Here is a 17,151-nt window from a genome sequence, read left to right on the forward strand (position 1 = left end):
TGCAAAGAGCCGCGGGAGACGAGTCTTATGCTATCATGGTCAACAAGTCTCAGTTTATTGCTTCCAAAGTTATCATACTTATACAGACAGTAATTAGCTCATGCATATTGCAAAAATACAGCTCATTATTGGTTGTACTTTCTATGACACATATAGCTTTTGTGTTTGGCCTTGCTGTTGCAAATTCCTTCGCTTTATGTATCTTTCTGCATACTATGTATTTTCAACATCCCTGTTGCTAACTAACATCCATTCTCAGGGGTAATGTATACTTGCCACCAGCCATGTAGCTGATGGCTGCACTTTATCGTGGCCCTTGCTACGCAGCCATTCTTCTGACAAACTCTCCACACTCCTCTTCATTTAAAAGACTACAAGTACCTTCCTACAGTCCATGCTGAGACCTTTCTACTGAAGACACGAACTTTGTCAACCCCAAAACAAATGTGAAAGCAAACACAGCCTGTGCTGTAGAAGCAGTGGGGCTGGAGGGTGACGGGCACAGCACGGCAGCCGTTGGGCAGTTGAGCAGTTTGTGGCCGTTGGGCAGTTGGGCTGTTCCTTGGCACAGGGGTTCCACCACGCTGCAGGGGTAACAGTGGGAGAAGGTGGGGCAGCAGGAGCACTGACTCCTGTGGCAGAAGGAAATTCTTTCTTGCACCCCTGAGGAGCCTAACCTATGCCTAAATATCAATTAAAAAACAATTATGAAGGAAATGCTCTGAAATAAAATGATACAGATCCACACGAGTCCTGTTTGCTCTCCAGAATGAGCAGAGGGAGCTCCCAAATTTCACGTCAATTTGGCTTTCAACAGTGATAAAATTGGTTATTCTAATTTGTTCATACATAAATTTAATTTAAAAAAAAAAAGTGAAAACCCCAAAATGTTTATGGGAAAAGTTTTCATTTTTAAAAGGCTGGGAAGTCACTTTTCCTGTCATGTTGTATGCCAATCAAAAGGAAGCAGAATGGAGTGTACTTAAGAATGTATCAAGCCTAAGTTGAGGGTAACAAGGGCAAAATGGGGAGTAAAACCTTTATTTTCTTTTATTCTCATTTTTGGTACTTTACTTTGGCCTGTTTTTATCCATTCATCGTATCTAAATACAAAAGTAAATTGTACACATTTATGGTTTTTAGCAGCAATATTTGTAAGAGAAATCACTGGAAGCAAAAGAAAATCAGGAGCCATATTAAATGGAATTGGGATTTGAATAAAGAAATTATTTGTGCACTTTTCAGTTTGCTAAGTTTCAGCTAGAGTTCAGTTCTCCATGTATTGAGACACTGAAGATTAAGGCTTTTTTACACTGACAGATAAGAGTAAAAAGTGCAGTTTTTCCAGTCAGCACTGAACAATAGGTTCACAGGAAAAACACACCACCCAAACGAAAATTCAGTATGGATCTGTAGCAGGTTTACTTCATATATATACTGTAAAAATTTAACAGTAAGGTTAGATAAACTGTGAGCAGATAATAAACTCTTTTGAGCCTGAGTGTCTGCAAAGTGGATATTTGGAGTGACTAACCCACCTGGGGTCACTAACTTTCAAGTCACTGACGTTGCACTAAGAATGTTAAATTCTTTTTCACTTCAAGGCTTCCATTTTATATCAGAATGATACAAAGCAAACACTACTCCCTAAGCACCAAGATATTAACAATAGGCATCTTAAGATCTAAGGCTGAGCCTGTTCAATCCAAAACCAAAGAGGTACATTCTCAGATTGCCTTGTAGATCCTCCACAGAATTCCTAGAGAGAAAACAAGGAATAAATAGTATTTTTCCAGCTGCTAGATTTACACTAGCAAAGGTATCACATTCTCAGGAGGACAAAGGACCTCAAGGAAGTAGCAAGCCTTGGTGTGGTGGTTTAGCATGAATGTGAAAAAGTTTTTTCCCCTAAGGAAGTTCCAGCGTGGATTGTGATTGACAGCTTGGCTGACAAATGGGAGTGTTTCTGTGTCTCTGGAAACACAGTCTTGAATCACAAGTCCTGGTGACTTTTTCCTTTCCTTTTCCGGTCGGTTAGAAGGTAGCATCTCTTGTGAGTCGAGGTTCGGGCTGGGTCCCCCAGGGCCAGGCCAGCCGGGCCTTGGGGCAGAGCCCTGCCTGTGGGAGAGCAGTTGAGGCTGGCCGTGTCCCCTCTGTCCCCTCCCGGCTCCTCCGATGGGGACAGGAGGAGGAGGACTGCAGACCAGCAGTCTGCCCTGCGCCAGGACCACGGTGGCCGTGCTCTGAGCCTTGGTTGCCAGAGCTGCTGGTCCGAAGGAGGAGAGACTTTGTAAGAATTTTTCTCCGGAGCTCCAGGAAGCTGATCCAAGTTTGAGTCGCTTTCGATCTGACCAGGGCTGGAGGAGGTTTCGTCCATCAGTGTTCCTGAGCAGCTCTCTCTCCCTTCCTCCCGCCACCATCACCTGTGGCCTTGAAGTTCCTGGAGTCTGTTGGAGAGAAAAAACCTTTGGGCAAAGACTTTAACCCTTTTCCCTCCTCCATGGAAGACAGAGGGATTTGAAATTTAGAGAGAGAGAGCATTGAGACAAAGTCAGTGAAAGAACTGAGAAAGACTATTGGAAGATGGGATGGAGGAAGTGGACATTTCTGAGCGGACTTCTCTAGATGTGAAGTATGGGGAAATGGACTGTTTTTGTAATATCCTAATGCTGCTTGGGGAATGCAAGTTCTAGCCAAAGGGTTGTGTGTATTGATATACATGGGTTTTAACTGAGAATTTTGAATAGACTATGTCCCTGGCTCCTGGGAAAGAACAAGGAGGTCTCTATTTCTTTTGAGATAGAGGCAATTTTAGAGATAGAAGAGAATCCCTGTTTTGTACTAGAAAAGCATTCTTTAAACGATACCCCAAACATGTGGAAGCCCATGAACAGCGTGGAAAAGCTGTTATATGGGTGAGACTGCACAGAACTGGCAAAAATTCCAGGCAGTTGCAGATCTGTGAAAAGCCACCAGACCTTTTTCTTGTGGCATGTTCTCCATAACCCTGGAGAGGCTCTTCACCCAAGGTGATGTAGGATTGTGTTTAAATGGTGGTGACTGACTGAAAATCATAGTTTTCTCTCTGTGGTGAGTGGGAATGTGAACAGTTGGGGGGGGAGGAAGAGGGAAGGTGTTTGTATGTGTCAGAATGTCTCATTTTTTTTCCTCTTTTTCTTTAGGGTATATTAATAAAATCTATCTGTTTTTACTGTTAAGTTTTGCCCTCTTCTCCCAAAGTCCTATCTCCCAGTTGATAAATGAAATTTGGCGAATGTGAAACCACGACATAAATGGTGCGTTGGCTGGGAGATCGAATTAAAACTATAACACTTGGGAAATTCACCGAAAAGTTCCAGTACTCCTCTCTGTAGCTCATAACATGAAAGAATCAAATTATTTTTGGGCTGTGATCAAAAAAGGATGAGAGCTAGTCTCCTATCCAGATACTGGAATATTGGATGAGGGCTCCAGTTTAAATTTTTTTTAAAATAGTTTCCCTTCTTCCCCTTCTCCCCATCCCAACATACACTACTCTTCAGATCTTGAAAATTCATCATGTGTGTTCCTTTTTCATTTCAGTGGCTGACTGTAAAGTACAAAACTTGTATATTGGTAAAGCTTCAACAAACTGAGAAAGAAATTAGTAGTTGGACGTGTAGCTTCCTGAAGGGAAGAAAGAAAACTGTTGACTAGAATAAGCCTAAGTTTTAAATGCCTGAAACCCTCAAATGTTTTGCGATATTGTACTATATGTCACACAGAGTTAAAGCAACCACAACTCATTAGTATCTAGACTTCATTGTCCACTATGCTTAGAAATGTTGGTTGAAGGCAGTTCATGTCAAAGATCCGGTTCCTGTAGATCACTGTAGATATAGATAAAAATCCTACAAAAAATCAATGTCAAAACAAGCACTAGTGAGACTTTTCTCCTTGGCTTAGGTGCCTCTGGAAATCACCAGGCCTAGACACAAAGATGTGTATTCAGGGGACGGACAGAAGCATCATGCTTAGCTCTCTAACTGTGACCTTTACTAGCAGACCTTACTAGCAGTTAAAAAATTATATTTGTCCTGCTCTTAGCCAAAGCCAGGATGGAAATCAAAGTCTAGGTGACAGAAGTAGGTCACAAGGCCCTCAAGCCTTTCCAGAAAAGAAAAACACAAAGTACAGTGAATTTGCCTCAGGTTTACAGGAGTTTTTTACAGCTCTACAGACAAGTGATGAAGCTTAAAAGATGATGGTGATGGACAATCAACATACACACTGAAACTGAGTGAAGAGGAAGGAGACTTGCAAATTAACTTAAAAGCTGCACAGAAAGTTTCTCTACTTTTTTCAGGTACTACAAGTTTTGAATAGCAAAACGTAGGAGTATTTCAACTTATTTCTATTAATTCTGGAATAAAGAAAATCAAATGTGTGTACTCCTGCTTACATAAAGTAAAGCACAAGAAGCCATTAGACTAAGAAAAATTGTGCTTAGAAGGCTGAGGCAGCCTTAGGGGTAGGAGGAGTGGGAAGGCATGGAAACTGGGCCTGTGGGCACCAGTCAAGGAGCATCCAGTCCATGAGCAGCCCCTTGCTGTGGGTGTCCCAGCCGATGGAGTTGAAACGGAGCCACAGTGTGCTGGGGCAAGTGCCCAGGCAGTGGGCTGTGGGTAGCAGGGGCTCCTCCATCAAACTGCTTGCTGACGGGTGTGATGTGTTGTGTGTATGTCCAACACCAAGCAACAGCAGCCTGGCCCAGGTGTGGGAAGAGGCCAAGGATGTAGCAGAGTGAGACTGGGACTATTCAGGAGGCCCTGGTGTCTGCACACACCCATGAGGGAAAAGGTTGGCCCAGAGGATTTCTGGGGTAGGTCTGTGGTGAAAAAAGGAGAAATGAGGAGCAGGGAGGAAGGGTCAGATGTCTATGAGAATCCCATTACATCTCACAGATGACATAGTGAGAGGAGGGCAGGAACAAAATGGTGATTCCTGATGACCACCCTGACATCTTCAGAAGAAGAGGCACAGGAAGGACTGCACGTCTGTCTGCTGGTGTTGTCCTGAGTGTGAGCTCATTCCTGAGTGTACATTGCCCAGGAATCTCTCTCAACTGCCCATGGGCATTCCCCAGTTCAGGTGAGCAAAGCTGCTCATCTCAGCATGTTTTTTGGGCTTCTGACAGGGACTGCCCAGCTTATGTAGGAAGGGAGTCTTCCAACACTGTGGATATTTTAGAGTTTTATTGTCAGCCCAGCTAAAACAAAATATCCTCTAGCTTTTTCTACATCTTCATCATTCTGTCCTCTGGGTGGCTTGCTCAAGTTGGCAGCTCAGAGTGTATGCCTGGTCCAGTTCTGCTAAGTCACAGCTTCTTCTTTGATAGCCTAATTCTTAATATGACAATTCATTAATTTCTCCTTAAAAGGATACTTCTGGGCTTCCTTACATCAACAATACTCTACTCTTAGCTAAACAGTGATCCCACAATGAAACCTCCTACAGCCTATAGTCCTAACTAAAAACAGCTAAGCTAAGAAAATCACAAAACTTAAGATTTCCTATCTATGGCACAGTTCCTCATCGAATCGAGGGGGTTGGCTGAATCTCTGCCTAAACACCACACATCCCCCTTTCACTCTTCTGTGCTGGTGGGCCACAAAGTCTTCATCAGGCACAAGTGTTTCCTCTCCATTCTTCCTGCACTTGCTTGGCTGAGATGATCAGAGCAGCCAGGCTGGAGACAGGCTCGCCTGAGGTCACAAATGGATGCTGCCCAGAGGAAAAACAAAAAAGAAGGGGACTGTTACTTTCCAAGGTCACATCCTCATGGGCTCAAGCAGGATTCCTCGGCTACAAGAAAGACACACAAAGAGGATCCAGAGCACCATGCATCACTTAGCCTTTCTGTCCCAGACATATCTCACCCAGGCCCCTATGGCCCACAGTCCTCTCCATCCCTTCATGCAGGTGTCCTCAGCTCACAGGGCTTTTTGCTGCTTTGCTTTTTCTAACCTGCAGGAGTTCCTGGGTGGACCAGCGCCAGTCCTCATCTGCCTGCAGGCAGCAGTGGAGGAAGTCGCGCAGGAGAGCTGAGTGGTGCCTGGGGTTTTGCAGTTTTGGGGGCCTGTTCCTTTCTATCAGTTCAAAAACCTATGAAAACAGAAGAGGACGCTCTACCTGCTGCTTTTCTAGCTACAACAGCTGTCTCCCCACAGCCCCCCTCTTTTTAAGATGCGCCTTACCCTGAGACGGGGTTCCCTCTGGTAAGGAGCTTCCCCTTCCACCATTTCCAGCCCCATGATCCCCAGGGACCAGATGTCCACTTTGGGGCCGTAGGCTTCTCCTCTCACCACTTCCGGTGCCATCCAGCTGGGAGTGCCAACGCTGGAGCTGCACTTGCTGTGCTCAGGGGTAAGCTGAGCACAGAGACCAAAGTCAGCTGAGGAGAAAAACAAACCCGGTCAAAGCCAGTTACCACCAGCAAACCAGGCAAAAGCATTGCCCACTCCAAGCCTGACAAGGCCATTGTGAATCTGCCTGGAAAAGCAGCAGTGGTCTGCTTCCACGCAGCTGTAGCCAGGGAAAGAAGGAACTGGCTGCTTCCAAAACACCCTCACAATTCACATACTGGCCAAGCAGCACTTCTGGGCATTTGGCAGTCACCTAAAACATTCCCACAGCACATGGTGGGAACGCTGTGCCAGGGATACCCACCCAGTTTGACAGATCCGTCCATGCCCATGAGAACGTTGCTGCTTTTGACATCTCTGTGGATGACTTGGCGAGAATGAAGGAAATGCAGTCCTTGCAGGCACTGAGAGAGAAAGGAGGGAGGAAAGGGTAAAAGTCCAGAAGCTGATTTCATCCCGCGAGAAAGGAAAGAGCTTGATGAGATGGACAGCTTTCTCAGGGAGTTGTGAGTGCAGCATTGTGGTGCTGTCAAGAGGAGGAGCTTGCTGGAAACAAGTGAAACCAAGTGAGTGAGCAAGTACGAGTGTCAGAGGACAGAGAGTATGTAAAAGTGCAAGGGCAGAGCCTAAGAAGTCAGGTACAACAGCAGGCAGTTCACTTCTGATGCTCCTTCTTCTTCTTGTGTCGTGACAGCTGCATCAAACCAAAGCTGGGAGCAAGAAATCTCTGCTCTTATTACCCACCAGTTTACAAAGACCATTCCCCTGCAGCTCAGGGGAAACACAAGCAGGATCTCTCACCTCCCGACAGATAGCACCTATCTGTCCTTCCTCCAGGTACACTGCCCTCAGTACATCAAACAATGTGCCGCCATCCATGAACTCCATCACCAGCCAGACTTCTTCATTGACCAGGTAGCTGAAAGAAGAAGACCGTGGCATGGAGAGAGATGAATGGGCACAACTCAGTCATCTGAGGGCCTGACTCAGATTCTTGCAACTGCTCTCCAAGCTACGTATGCCAGGAGAGGTTATTGCACGCCAGGTGCAACCTACTCCTGTGTACTGGGCACTAGTAGAAAAATCAGAAACAGGTCCGTTTTCTGCCATTGACCAAAAGGGTTTGTAATTTCTGGCTTGCACTATCTAAAGGAACATTGACATGAGAATACCCCAACCTGTCTAAGTAGGTAACAATATTGGGATTCCTGTTGTCCCACATGACCAGGATTTCAGTGACAGCCAGCTCCTCGGACACGTCCTCTTGAAGTGTCATTTTCTTGATGGCCACCTAAAAGGACGTTGAAGACCGTTAACTTGACAAGTCGCTCCTTGCATGAGATCACAAGGAAGACGGAGCAAGTGTTTGTGCAATGATATAGCCGAGTTGTGCCAAACTTGTTACTAGTCAGCAAAGCTTAGGAGAAGCACCAAAACCCATCCCAAATGCATTCTACATGCTGAGCCTAGTCTGTGCTTCAGAGGAACAGCCTCTGCTGCAGAGATGGAGAGGCCTCCCAAAGTTCCAGCCATGGCTCACAGCAGCAGGGAAAGCACTCCAGAGTGGCAAAATCTGCCAGTGGTGTTGGCATTTTACCTGTTGTCCTGTGCTGGTGTCGACAGCTTTGTAAACAGCTCCAAACCCCCTAGAAAGAAAATGGCACCAGAAAATGCCCCTTAGTCCTTGGCAGTAAATGCAAGCCTAGGCATGAGACCTCCCCAGGCTGCCGGCAGTCTTTAGAAAATGCCTGGCTGCAGTGTCTCTGCAGCCAAAAGCACATCAGTCCACCAGCCCTCTGCCATGCAGGGTGTCCAAGAGAACACCAAGGCACAACATGAAGACCAAGGGCTGCTGCAAATCTCCAAGGCATATGCCCAGTTAGTTCCTTATCAAACCTAAGTGGGGCTCTATGTGTCTGTGAGTCTGTGTGCACGTGAAGTAAAAACTGAAGAAGACTAACTTTGAAAACTGTCTTTCAGAGCTGTTTTCTGGCAGCTCTTGCATAGCAAGCTGCTTTTCTAGGCCATAAAGCTTCAGGGGCAGGAGATCTGCCAGGTCTTGCTCCTTGCTGTAAGCAGGACATTGCCAGCATCACTTTGTCTTTGATGATGCCTTCTTGACTGCTCTTGACTGAGCAGTCCTGAGAGGTGGCAGGAGATAAAGCCAGAATCTGACCATTGGAGCTTGCCTGACTTCCTGCTTGATATTGCACCATGAAAGGTGCACTTACCCTTGTCCAAGTTCTTCAAGCAGCGTGTATTTGCTCATTGGCTCGCCCAGACTCACAATGCTCCCTGAAAGACAAAAGCAGTGCATGGCACTCACTTTCAAACAGAGATGCCACTCTCCAGACCATCCAAAATGCAGTTCCACTGTCGGGAGCTTGAGAGCTCCCTGGGGCCTGGTCATTCACTGAGTGCTATCTTTCTGCTCAACCAAAAAAACCTTTGCTTTTTGTCTTTGGCACAGAAGGCAGCCCAGGCAGAGCCAAGCCAGTCCCAGCTGCCCTCAGAGGCAGCAGGAACACCCTGAGTACTCTCTTGCTGTCTGAACGAACAACAACAGCTTCTGTAGAGAGGCCTGAGTGCCTCTGAGACACTAAACCCAGGAGGAACATCTGGCACTGCTTACACCAAGACATGCAGACAACACACTGCTCTAGCACACCAGAAATACACCAGACATACTCAGTCTCTTCAGGCTCTGCTCCTGTCTCATCTGAGGCTGCTGGGCTGGGCTGCTGGACGAAGTGCTGACAGCTTGGGGAGTGCCGGCTGCTTCAGGCGATGCTGCTCTGGCGGCACATTGAATTGCAGAGTGTGAGTGGAGCTGGGACAAGAAAGGATTGCCTGTCAGAAGGCTGTCTGGCACAGACGCCCCAGAGCACATGTCAAAAGCAAGGCCTTAGGAAGATGCTGTCTGCCACCACCAGGACTCCTCAGCTCACAGGTTTTGGATGTCCCTTACTCAAAGGCAATGGGAAAATCCCAAAGGTTACTATGATACACCAGCTCATGGCCAGTTCCAGGTTACATTTTATCAGCTTTGCTGCAAGAGGACTGCAGCAAGGTATTGACATGGTTGCAATGATCAAGAAAGAGATTGGAGCAAGGTTCCAGAGCCTTGTTGCTTTCCTCCTCCTCCTGAGGAACAAAATCATCCTTGAGTTGTCATGGAAGTGTCTGACCAGAAGGCCAGAACATGTTCTTTTTCTGATCGGTTTCACTGATTCCCCCTTGGTATTTCAGGCTTTAGGGAGCAGCCCTTCAGAGCTGCATTCCTACGCTTCTGAGACCCAGCTGCCATTTATAATGTGGAGCTGTTTAGGATTCTTCTCACCAAATACTGTTCTGACCACGTGGAAGTGAAGTGCAGTCTATGTTGTGCCTGAAGCTAATTAGCCCATGGAGAGGGGTAGGTCCTCTCCAGGAGCCAGTGTCTCCCAAGTATCCTGCAAAGGTGCAAACTGAATCTTTGGATCACCCTGTCTGCTGACCACAGGCAGCCTGCACTGACATTGGGCATCAAGAGTCTCATTTCTACACTGGGAATAATTTCATGCTGCTTCTTGTCTGATCCCAAGGGACATTCTCGGGCCCTCTCAGCATCCCAGCAAAGTGATGCTTCAAGGTCAAAGTTCAGCAGCTGTTAGCCCGTGGCTTGACTGAAGCAGCACTACATCATGGCAGGCCCACAGCCGTCAGCATCTTCAGCCATGAGCACCACGGCCTGGGTCATCTGAAACTTGAAGCTTTGCCCTGCACCAAAGGCAGGTGCCAACCACAGGTGCTACTTACTGGCTCTGCAAATTCAGGCTGTGAAGGGACAGCAGCTGCAGCTTTGATGTTGTTTTGCTCCTCTTCAGCCTCTTCCTCAACAAGAGAGGGAGTTAGAGGAGGTGCTGAGCCTGCTGTTGAGCCCTGCAGACAGATAGCAATGAGAAAGACTGGGAACAGCCAATTCTTTAGGACCTGGTTGCTATTGAGCTGGCTAGGGGATACCAGGACTAAGGGGATATCATAGACTTTCATACCAGTGGGATTCTGAGTCATAACAACCCTATCAAGACGTGTGAATTAGGTGGTATTCCTTCTTGCTGTGCATTCCATCTTCCAACCGGGCTAGAATCATCAAGACACCCTTTGGGCTGCCACACTTGGCTTTCATTTCTTGAAAGGCTCTCCATTGGAAAATTAGAAAAGAGCCAGTGCTGCCTTTGCTACTGCTGATGCCAAGAGCCACTTGGGCTTTCTTTCAGCCTCCCATGCTGGCCTCTACACTCTACTGCAACAGGCTCACAGCTTGCTGCACAGTTCTTACACACCAGCAACGTCAGAGGTTCCTTTGCCACTCACCAAAGGACGGGCTTGTCTCCATCTGCGTGTGAGGTGACCTGCAGAGAGCAAGGGAAAAGGAACCAGATGCCCTTAGAAAACTGCCTGTACTGTGGAGTCCCACAGGACAAGTCAGTCTCAACAGAGAGCATTTCCCTTTCCCAACATCCCTCCAGGAGCAATAGTCTTTCCCACAGCAAGCAAGAGAACTACAAAGACACCATACTAGGCTCTGCCTACATTTGGGCCTCTTTTCCCAGGAGAGAAATGGAAGCAGAGCCATGGAAATGCCAGTTATTCTTTAACAGTCATGATTTCTATTCCCCCCAAAAGCACAAGCAGCTTTTTCCTCCTCTTTCCTGTATTTTATAAATTTTGGAATTAATTGAATGCACTAATTCCCATCAATTTTCTGAAGACACTACCCCAGGAAAGCTTCACCTCAAGGCCCCTTAGCTGTGGTGGTTCTCTGCAGAAGTAATCAGGGAACTGCTCCTGGGATCAGCAGCAAAGCCTAACTGGTTTGGAGTTTGCATTTCATCACCAAGGGAATCGCTATCTTGGCACACCATAAAGGGTCGAGTCAGATAGCCAAGGCTTCTAATGGCAGAATTTAGAGCAAAAAGATGCTTTTGCTCACTACTGGAGAGAACCACAGGGTTTTTAGAGGTATTTCTGAGGATCTCTCCTTAGAGTCTGTAACTTGCAGGTTGAAGCAGCAAGCTGAGGAAATGACAGACTCCATTGCCATGCACTCTCCACCCTCCACCAAGTACAGCTGATGCTTTGCAGCTGATGCTCTTGACAGGAGCTTTAGCAAAGTGCTGGCACCTTGATGGCAATTTTTTTTCCCAGATAAACTGAGTCACTACATGAGCATAAGGAGCAGAGTGAAGCAAAAGCCAGGTGATGTTACCACCAGGATAAACCTTTCCTTACGTGTCAGGTGGGTCAGGTAGTAGCCAAAATATGCCAATGAAAAAACAGTGCAAGCCACGGCATACGCTTGCCCCGTCATTTTAGCAGTGCTGTGTGGGTTTGCACATTGAATTATACCCAAAGGGCAAAACCAAGATTCCTCTTGCGGTGCAGGCCGTCTGCTGAGAGCTCCTTGATCACAAGAATCCTCCTTTAGTGAGTGAGTAGAAGAGCTGCTTTGCAGTAGCAAGGCCCTGTGCGCACTGGGACAACGTTGTGCTGGCAGCACCCTGATGTGGCACCACTCCCTTGACCTCACAATAGCAGCTGTTCTGGCTTTGTTGCCATAGTTGCCATAGAAGATTCAGCAACTGAATCTTCTGTGCAGCTGACCCAAAAGAAAAGTCTGGTAAGTTCTCCTCAGTCATGAAGCAGCAGAAAAAATGCTTACAGTCCATCATCCAGTGCTCAAGGCTTCCCAGGCTCCAAAATGCAGTGATCCTGCAGGTTCCTCACCCCAGTGAGAGCCCTGGGAAGGAACAAGGATGTAAAGAAAGCAAAGCAAACATGACTTCTCGCCCCCAAGGCCATGAATGAAAACAAGTGAGCTTCTTCTGGCTGGCATCTTAGTTGGTTCTGAAGAGCCTAACTTCTTCCATGATATTTAGGGGACAAAAGAAGCAAAGGAAATAAATTTTCAGGAGTCTCACAGTGTGCAGTTGCTTCTTGAGCACAAAGGTGCATGCTGACCTTTGCTCTGACTCACTTTGGAGCCTGACCTTCCTTTGTGGCAGGGAGATGTTGGCTTATCTCCTGACACAGAACTCCTCTCTTCCCACTTGCTGTTTCCCTGGCAAATTCACGTCAGAGAGCATCCAGAAGAATTGTCCAGTGATTCTTGGGCTACCACAGCTTTGTTGTGTTGGAGCTCAGGCAGCAGCCACTGCTCTGCAATGCTTTGCAGATCTTGAGCCCAAAGGAGACCCCTTTTGACCAGACAAAAAAATGCAGTCTCACAAATGTTTGTCCAGGCTCTGTGCTCCCTGTAAGATTCCTTGCAGACTTTTGGATAGCCACATCCCAACAAAAATGTGATGCACTCGTTCCCTTCCCTTGCAAAGTCCTGAGTTAAATGTAAGAGCCAGCTTGAAAATGGACTAGCTGGGAGAGGGAAAAAAGTGCATGGAACTCCTCTGGAAATTAACTGTTCAGCTGTGGAGTAATGATCCCAGGCTTAGCTTGCTTTTCTGGTGACTCAGCACAGACACGGCCTCCAATGGTGGACAGCACAGTGTCTTTGAGAAGCTTTACACTGGGCTCTTCACATCTAGGAGGCTGAGGGTGACATTTGAAAATGGATGCAATTGCTGCAAGACCCAGTTCTACCTAGAAATTCTCCTGCTGAAAATCTGCAGTAGTTATGCAGGAGAGCTCCCTCAATTTGCAAACATCTCTTTCCCCATTTCCTAGGTGGCTCACATCAACCAGCCAATTGTAGCGCTTAGTGGAGGACAAATGACACTTTAGGATGGAAATCCAAATGTAGGACCTCAGACCCCCTTGAGAAGAGAACTCGAGTGCCCCAAAAGTATAAGAGGGAAGTGTTAGGAAGACGTGCCATTTCAATCCTCCTTTACTCTTCCATACCAAGTGATGGCCAGGATGGGAGCACAAGCATGGTCTAATTCCTCCTCCTGCCCGAATGTGATGTGCAGCCAGGGCACAAGGTAAAACATCTCTAAAGGGCAGGTGGGCTGGGGTGGGGCAGCCATCAATGGGAGCATTGGGTGAGCCACTCACTGTCACTGACAGCTCTGCTCCAGAGGTGACCTCTCAGAGCACCCTCACTGATCTTTCCGATTTCTCAGTTGAGCAAGACTCTCCTGCAGCCAAAGAGATTGCACTTTGGGATACAAATCCAAGTGGCAGGAACCCAAAGCCTCTTGAGTCATAGCTCAAGGCCTGCATCTGCACAGGACTTTTGGGCTGCCCCTCTCTTCCTTTGGTTTTGCCTGCAAAAGCTACTGCCTTTTCTGCCTCAAATAGAAGTACCACAGGTGTACAAAATACACCCAGTGGACCGTTTTCCCAAGGCACTATGGTCTGGAGAGGATGAATGAAGAAGAGCCTTCCCCACTTTCAAGGCACACCAAAGAAGCCGTAAATGTCACTTTGCACCTTGAAGAGACAACTGACAACTCCAAACGAGTTATTCACCCTTATTCACAGGGTGAGAAAGAAGAGAATCTTCTGAATGAGCTTAAGTTTCAGAAACTTTATTTCCTTAAAATCCTATTCTATAATCCTGCTCTGAGCTGCTTATGGAGACGAGTCTTGACGTGATTGTCACATTCATTTCTCCTCCTCTTTCTTCTTCTTCTTCACTGAAACGAAGAGCGGTGCAAGGGTGAATGCTGGATTGGCTGATGTTACAAACGGATGCTGTCCACGGGAAATAAAAACAAACCACCCAAAAATCAATGAACCATGACATTCCAAATAAAAAAAACCAACCCAAAAATCAATGAACCATGACTTTCCAAACTTCACAGCCTCAATCAGGGTCCCTCTGGTTCCTAGAAAGACCCAGAAACAAGACGAATGGAAGCATCTGCACCTACAACTTCATAAGAGGACCTTGGCATCACAGGCAAACCTGCCCCAGAATCCCACTCATCTGTTTATTTCTGGTGTCTTCATCTTGATGGGACACCATTTTGCCCTGCCAAGGCTCTTTAAATGGTGCCTTCAGTCCCCTGGGGTTTCCTCCTTTCCGGAAACTCCAGTGACTCACATGGGTCCCTCTCTTTGAGAGACAGGCACTGTGCTGATTTCCACAGGGACACAGAACAGTACCTAGCTTCCCATGCCCTGCCCCTGCTGGACTGGATGGCACCTTCCTTCCCAGCAGGGCCAGCCGAGTGACCCTGGGTCCTGCATTTCTCTCTCTGCCACACAACCTGGCAGTAACGCCGGGGCAGTTGCCATCGGCTTGACTGTGCCAGGAGCAGATGGGGCTGGAACAAGTCACCCTCAGCTGTCTCTGTTTGCATGGCAGAAACCTCCAAGAGTGGAGTGGGGGGTACAAACCAGAGCCTCTCAGAGGCTCCCAGTGAATGGCCCACAGCCCCTCCTTCCCATGGCCAAATTTCTGACTGCCTGGCAGGGACCGGTTTCCTTGGGTTCTTCCTCCACCACCATTTCATGCCTCTGTAATTGCCATTGCTCTACTTCAATTATTTGCCATCAGATAGAAGTGAACACCCCACCAAATTACAAAAGAGGGTGAGAGAAACAGTCAGAGGACAGAGCACCACTCCTCTGAGGACAGACTGAGAGACCTGGAGTTATTCAGCCTGGAGAAGAATAATGTCTCCCAGGGAGACATTATGCCACTTCCCAAAACTTCCAAGTGGCTGCGGAGGGAAAGCAGGCCACCTTTTTTAACACGCCCACTTCCAGTAGGATGTGGGCTAATACTTTTAAACAAAAAGGGGATCGAGCCAGAGTAGGTCTAACAAAGCTCCTGTTTACTCGGAGCATGGTGCAACACTGGCACAGGTTGCCCCAAGAGCTGGTAGGTCGCTGGAACCATTCCAGGTGAGATGGGACAGGGCTCTGAGGAAGCTGATCTCTTTAAAGATGTCCCTGCTTATTGCAGGGCACTTGGACCAGATGAACTTTACAGGTCCCTGCCAGCCCAGCCCACTCTAGGACTCCTCACCGTTCTTGTTTAAACAGCACCAAGTGTGGAAAGTGAGGAAGGAGGAGGGGAGCTCATCTGATGCCTTGGACTTCAGTGGAGGAGGAGCCCATCCCTGGGACACTGTTTCACCTGCAGCCCCTTGGCATTTTACCTGCAGCAGCTCCTTGGCAGACCAGCGCCGCGCCTTGTCTGTCTGCAGGCAGCAGCTCAGGAAGTCATGCGTCCAAGGCGAGAATAGGTTGGGCTGCCGCAGCTTTGGTCTCCCTCCTGTGGCTATCAGCAGTTGACACAAGGCTGCTGCTGCTGCTCTCAAGTGCGTGGCTGCTGGGCCTGAAGCATTGCGGATTACTGCCTCAGCTCAGAAAGAGAGCTTCTTCTTTCTTCTCGGGTTTCAGTTTCTAAACTGTGCAGTAATAATCCTGGAGTATTTCCTTCAGCAAATTCTTGGAACTCAAGCTATGATAGGGGGTAGGTTGCTCTTTCAGGCAAGCAAGATTCTTCTCCTTCTATTACCATGGCCAGCTGATTTAGAGACATACAAAAATGCTAAGGAAATTAACATGGAGCTGTCCCACACTCGAGGGACCAGGAGATCTACCATGTCCTGTTCCTTGCTGCAGGCATCATCTTGGCAGCATGGAGATGTCTTTGACAATGCCTTCTGGCCAGGCTCACAAATTCTGACCGGTACTGGGAGATGGGACAATCTAGCCACAGTGTCTGGACATGCTGGCAGCTTGCCTGACTTCAGACTTGATAGATATTCCACCAGGAAAACACCTGGCCCATGGTTTTGTGGTCGGACTCACCCACTGCCGATAGTTTTGAATTTGCTGTATTTTGCCATGGGATTTTCCTTGCTCACAATTGCCCCTGTGGGAAACAAAATTCAAGATGCTCACTTTAAAGCACAGATCCCAGCTCCCAGGAGACACAAAAGGCAGCCCCGTTGCGTGGGGCCCTGAACCCTTGGTGGTCAGCTGGGTAACAACAACAACCACAACCAGAGAGACAGCTCTGAAGCATAGATGGCCAGCAGAGACTGATTTTCTACAGAAGTTCCTATGGGGGGGAATCCTAATCCTAAATGTCCCTGTGATATCAAACTGAGGAGAAACATTTGGTACAGCTATGCTGACACGTGCACACAAGACACTGTCCTTCAGACAAGAAATACACAAGGCATACTCTATACCTCCACGGAGTCATCATCAATCTGCTGTTGCTGAGCAGCAGTTCTGTCAGCACTGGACATGACCCAACCACCCGGGCTCCACTTCTCAGCTTGGCGAGCAGAGGATCCTTGACACAACTCTGTTGCTGCTGCTGCAGCAGGTTTGCTGAAAGAGCCTGTGTAGATGTGGGAGAGGAAATGAGTTTGCTTCAGAAAGGTGTCTGGCAGAGATTACCCTGAGATCCCATTCCAAAGGCAAGCCCTTAGGAAGATGCACGTGAACCACATGCAGGGCTCTTAAATGGATTTTTTGGATGTCCACTTCTCTGAATCTCCACTCTGAATCTCCAGATTCATGTTCCATTTTCATGGATTTTCTGAGGGAGGACTGCCACAGTGACCATGCCACTTCCTCCCAAGGACTCCTTGCGCCCTCCAAAGGGCTGCAGACACGCTTGCAGCTCCTTGTTCCAATGTTCTACCTCCTCCCGCTGAGTGCTCTTTTCCTCCATCACCTTCAGGTCATGCTCAACCTGCAGCCCTTCTGGAAGAGACATTTCCTGTGCCTCACACGGATCTTGGGGCTCCTCCTTGCCCGTCATTTGCTGGGAGCC

The 17,151-nt window shown here is 47.7% G+C and overlaps 1 protein-coding gene across 1 annotated transcript; it reads right to left on the reverse strand.

The window, feature by feature from the left end:
• Nucleotides 1-5,461: 5,461 nt before the first annotated feature.
• On the reverse strand, nucleotides 5,462-16,618 carry LOC136374248 (serine/threonine-protein kinase PAK 3-like). The gene is made up of 12 exons (XM_066339552.1): nucleotides 16,559-16,618; nucleotides 15,515-15,556; nucleotides 10,203-10,325; nucleotides 9,093-9,234; nucleotides 8,636-8,699; nucleotides 8,002-8,050; nucleotides 7,583-7,695; nucleotides 7,206-7,323; nucleotides 6,709-6,808; nucleotides 6,237-6,433; nucleotides 6,007-6,144; nucleotides 5,462-5,763 (listed from the first exon to the last, which is right to left on the reverse strand). The coding sequence occupies exons 1-12, from the start codon at nucleotides 16,616-16,618 to the stop codon at nucleotides 5,662-5,664; spliced, it is 1,248 nt and encodes a 415-aa protein (XP_066195649.1). The 3' UTR covers nucleotides 5,462-5,661.
• Nucleotides 16,619-17,151: the final 533 nt, after the last annotated feature.

Source organism: Sylvia atricapilla, chromosome Z, assembly GCF_009819655.1.
Source record: "Sylvia atricapilla isolate bSylAtr1 chromosome Z, bSylAtr1.pri, whole genome shotgun sequence".
Taxonomy (NCBI): Eukaryota; Metazoa; Chordata; class Aves; order Passeriformes; family Sylviidae; genus Sylvia; species Sylvia atricapilla.